Here is a 4,755-nt window from a genome sequence, read left to right as displayed (position 1 = left end):
TTGGCGGTATCGACAAGACGAGGAGGTTGAAAAGAATTAAGTAAAAATAAAATCATAAAAAGCACGAAACATCCGTGGACCTTTTGCGCCAATAACTTCAGAGGTGGGATCGTAGCCCTTTAAAGTATCTGCCTACATATGTAAGTATTTGTCTACTGGCATCCCCGACAACGAGTATTTTCCACATTTTATAAATGGCCGAGGAAACCATGGCAAACATTGACAAAGAACAAATTGTAGAGTGGTTGCTGGAGAAGGAGATCATTTTTCCAGCCAGCGCAACACTAAGGCAACTTCGTAAGCTTGCCATAAGTGGTGGAATGGACGAAGTTTCTGAAAGTCCGGTGAATAAATCGGATATTGAATCGGATGGAAAAGTGTCTGAAAATGAGCAGATCGACGATATGAAAGAAGAAGAATTACTTGACGCCGCAATAAGGGTGGCTGAGAAAAAGAAGGAACTGGCTGCCTTAATGGTAATGGACAACTATATGACCGATGACATCCGAATGGTTAAGCAACTTATTGCCCCTTTTTCTGCCAGTGAAAATGATGAAGCCTCTGAATGGGTCTTGAATTTTGAACGGATTTGCGGAGGCGTGAACGAAAGCAGAAATTTTAAGCTTCGTTGTGTGCGCATGTTGATGAAGGCGGGAACAGAGGCGGACTTGTTCATGCGTGTCGACAAATCAAAGACTTACGACGAGTTTAAGGGAAACTTCCTAAAAACTTTTGGCCGCAGCAATTCAACTGCCGACGTGGTACTTCTGTTGAAGGAAACCTTTTTCAACCCGGAGAAAAACTCCGTAATGGGATATATTCTTTGCATGGAAGAAATTGCTATGCGTGCCGACATCGAAGAGAAATTGACAGTGCAGTTCATCATTGATGGTTTTCGTGATCGATCTTCCAGTATCGCCTTATTGTATTCAGCGTCGACCATCGGAAAACTTAAGGAGCTAGCTCGACAATACGAGGCTTTGAGGAAGAGTACCCAGACGAATTTTAAGCGCACTGGGATGACCGCTTCCGGAAATGACTGGAGCCAGGTGCGCTGCTATAATTGTTCAGCACATGGCCATTATGCTTCATCGTGTCCCGCACCTAAGAGGGAGAAGGGATCGTGTTTCCAGTGTGGATCCATGCAGCACCAGGTGAAGGATTGCCAACAGAAGTCTATGCCAACCCAGCGATCCGTAAGTACAGCCAGCAAACCGCCAATGGACGACAGAGAAGAGAACAATATTTTTGTTCCTATTGTTAATCAGGTAGGGGTATATTTTTACACTGATATAAAACGCAGGTATCAAATTAAATTTCTTTCTGGCATGTTGGACACCGGTAGCGCTATTAATTTGATGCAGCGCTCGGCGATACCTTATGAAAATTTTGATGGTGTACTAAGACCGACAGAGTATTTTGGAGTTAACGGTTCGAGAATAAGTATTTTTGGAAAGATAATTGTCAATTTAGTTTTTCATAACATTGAAAAAGAACTTATATTTTTCGTTGTACCAAACAACTATATTTCGTGTAATGTCCTTCTGGGGCGCAGTTTCCTTGAAAATTATGGAATAAAATTAATTTTTGAAAATGAAATTGAAAATGTAAAGCGAGTTACGCAAAGCAATATGGTCTCAATTGAAAATAGAGTATTAGTAAACAGTGACTTAGATGAAAATAGATTATTAGTGAACAGTGACTTAGATGAAAATAGAGTATTAGTGAACAGTGACTTAGATGGAAATAGAGTATTAGTGAACAGGGACTTAGATGAAAATAGAGTATTAGTGAACAGTGACTTAGATAAAAATAGAGTATTAGTGAACATTGAGAGTGACCAAATTGAAAATGTAGTATTGACAAATAGAGATAGTGAGATGATGTTATCAGATATCAATAATAATGGACTATTAAAGGATGAAAATTATGAGAATAAGATTAGTGACCAATTGAATTGTAATAACATTGACTTTTTATTGAAAGATAAAGAGCAAAAGCATATGGCAATTGAATCATTAGAAAGAACCGACATAGATATACCGTATATATATAGTATTGAAATAACAAAAGAAGAGGACAGCTATAATATCGACCCAAAGCGAACTGATAAAGGACGTAGTAAATTCATGGAATTGATAAAACTTAACTATTCAGACTTAACTAACATTCCAGCAATTCAACATAACTACGAAATGAATCTCAAACTTTAATCAGAAGAACCTGTACGCACTGTTCCGAGAAGACTTTCATATCAGGAGAAAAAAGAAGTAGATACCCAAATAGATGAACTATTGAAAAAAGGCTTCATAAGCTTACAGCTCTGCAATAGTATTAGTTAAGAAAAAATCAGGGGAAAAAAGAATGTGTGTAGATTACAAACAGCTTAATAAGATTTGCATTCGTGATTGACATCCATTGCCACTAATAGACGACTGCTTAGAGAGATTAGAAGGGAACACAATTTTTACACTTTTAGATTTGAAACACAGTTATCACCAAGTAAAAGTAGCAGCGAGTTCGGTGCAGTATACAGCATTTGTCATACCTAGCGGACAATATGAATACACAAGAATGCCTTTTGGACTTATGAATGCACCAGCAGTATTTATGAGATTTATTAATTTCATTTTACAACCATTAATTCGCGAGGGTAATGTAGTAGTTTATATGGACGATACCGCTATAGGTTCCAAGTCGTTGAACGAACATCTTATAACAGTAGGTAGAGTTTTAAGAATTCTCGCAGAATATCGACTAGAAATTAAGGTTAGTAAATGTCAATTTGGTTGTGAAAGTATTGAGTTCTTGGGATATACCCTTTCTGGTAGGGGAATAAGCCCAAACTGTGAACACACAGCAACCATTAAGCATCTGCCATTGCCAAAAGATCGCCATGAAATGCAAAAGGTTTTGGGATTATTCTCTTATTTTAGGCGTTTCATCCCTGCTTACTCAAAAATAGCAAAACCATTACAAGAACTTACAAAACCTGGAACTAAGTTTGAGCTTCAAGACAAATGCATACAAATTTTTGAATATCTTCGAGAAAAACTGATTTCGTCACCAGTATTAGCTCTGAATAATCCAAATCGAGAAACAGAATTGCATTGTGATGCAAGTAGTGAAGGCTTTGGTGGAATTTTGTTGCAGAAACAAGATGACAATAAGTTTCACCCAACAGCATATTTTTCACAGAGAGCGACAAAACTAGAGGCAAGATACGAAAGTTTCAAACTGGAAACGTTAGCTGTGATCTATTCATTGAGGAAATTTCGAATTTATTTAGAAGTGATTCCGTTTAGAATTATAACAGATTGTAATTCAGTAGTTTTATGTTTAGGAAAGGGACGTCTTCATTCAAATATCGCCAGATGGGCCATAGAGCTAGAAATTATAATTACACTTTAAAACATCGTAGTGGAAAATATATGTCCCATGTGGACACCTTAAGTAGCTTAATCGCTTAATCAAGATTTTGAATATGAACCAATAGTGACAATTCATGAAAGTGATAATAAAGACCGAATAGGTTCCGTGATTGAGGGCGACGACATTAATCTTCAGCTTCAGATAACACAAAACAGGGACAACCATATAGGAAAATTAAAAGAACAATTGGAGCATGGACCTGTTAAGAAATTTTCATTGAGCGACGGAATTGTTTATAAAATAGGTGAGAACGACGTTGAGCTGTTTTATGTCCCAGCTGAAATGGAAACGCAAATAATCAGAAGAGTTCACGAAAACTTATGTCACTTAGGAACCGAGAAATGTATGAAAGAAATCTTAAGACATTATTGGTTCCCGAATATGAGATCTAAAATCGATTTGTTTATAGAAAATTGTTTAAATTGTATCATGTTTTCAGTCCCCACACATGCGAATAATCGAACACTTCACAATATTCCTAAGCGACCAATCCCATTCGACACCTTACACGTAGACCATTTTGGACCACTTCCCGCTGTTATATCAAAGAAGAAGCATGTATTAGTTATCATTGACGCCTTTACGAAATTTTTAAAATTGTTTTCTGTAAATACGACAAGCACTAAAGAAGTCAACACATGTTTTTCAAAGTATTTTCAATTTTATAGTCGTCCACGTAGAATTATCAGCGATAGAGGAACGTGTTTTACATCATTAGAATTAAGTAAATTTTTGCTAGAAAATAATATAGAACACGTGAAAGTGGCAACTGCTTCACCCCAAGCGAATGGTCAGGTAGAACGGGTTAACAGAACTATGAAAGCTATGCTCGCCAAAATAACTGAGCCAATAAATCACGAAGATTGAAGCAAACTTTTAATAAAGGCTGAATATGCAATTAATAACTCAGTCCATTCGACCACGAAAGAATTGTCTTCAGTGTTGTTATTCGGAGTCCAACAGAGGGGTTGTAATATTGACGCGTTAACAGAATACTTAGATGATAAACAAGACCGAACTCAAAGCAATTTAGAATCAGTACGTAAGAAATCTTTGGATAAAATCGAGCATTGTCAGCAGAAGAGTGAAGAGTATTTTGAAAAGAATCACAAAAATCATATTGAGTTCTTGGAAGGCGATTTCGTTGTAATGAGAAACATTGACACCACAATAGGTACAAATAAAAAATTTGTTCCGAAGTACAGGGGTCCGTCATCAAAAAGGTATTGCCGAACAACAGATATGTGTTAAATGACATTGAAAACTGCCAAATAAGTCAAATCCCGTATGAGGGCATTATAGAGGCATGCCGATTAAGGAAAT

The 4,755-nt window shown here is 36.9% G+C and overlaps 1 protein-coding gene across 1 annotated transcript; it reads left to right on the top strand.

The window, feature by feature from the left end:
* On the top strand, positions 1 to 1,599 carry LOC117193135. The gene is made up of 2 exons (XM_033397866.1): positions 1 to 1,268; positions 1,346 to 1,599. The coding sequence occupies exons 1-2, from the start codon at positions 195 to 197 to the stop codon at positions 1,352 to 1,354; spliced, it is 1,083 nt and encodes a 360-aa protein (XP_033253757.1). The 5' UTR covers positions 1 to 194; the 3' UTR covers positions 1,355 to 1,599.
* The last annotated feature ends 3,156 nt before the right edge of the window (positions 1,600 to 4,755 follow it).

This window comes from Drosophila miranda (assembly GCF_003369915.1).
Source record: "Drosophila miranda strain MSH22 chromosome Y unlocalized genomic scaffold, D.miranda_PacBio2.1 Contig_Y2_pilon, whole genome shotgun sequence".
Taxonomy (NCBI): Eukaryota; Metazoa; Arthropoda; class Insecta; order Diptera; family Drosophilidae; genus Drosophila; species Drosophila miranda.
Note: the sequence above shows the minus strand (reverse complement) of the source record. Positions and strands in the feature narration are given on the sequence as shown.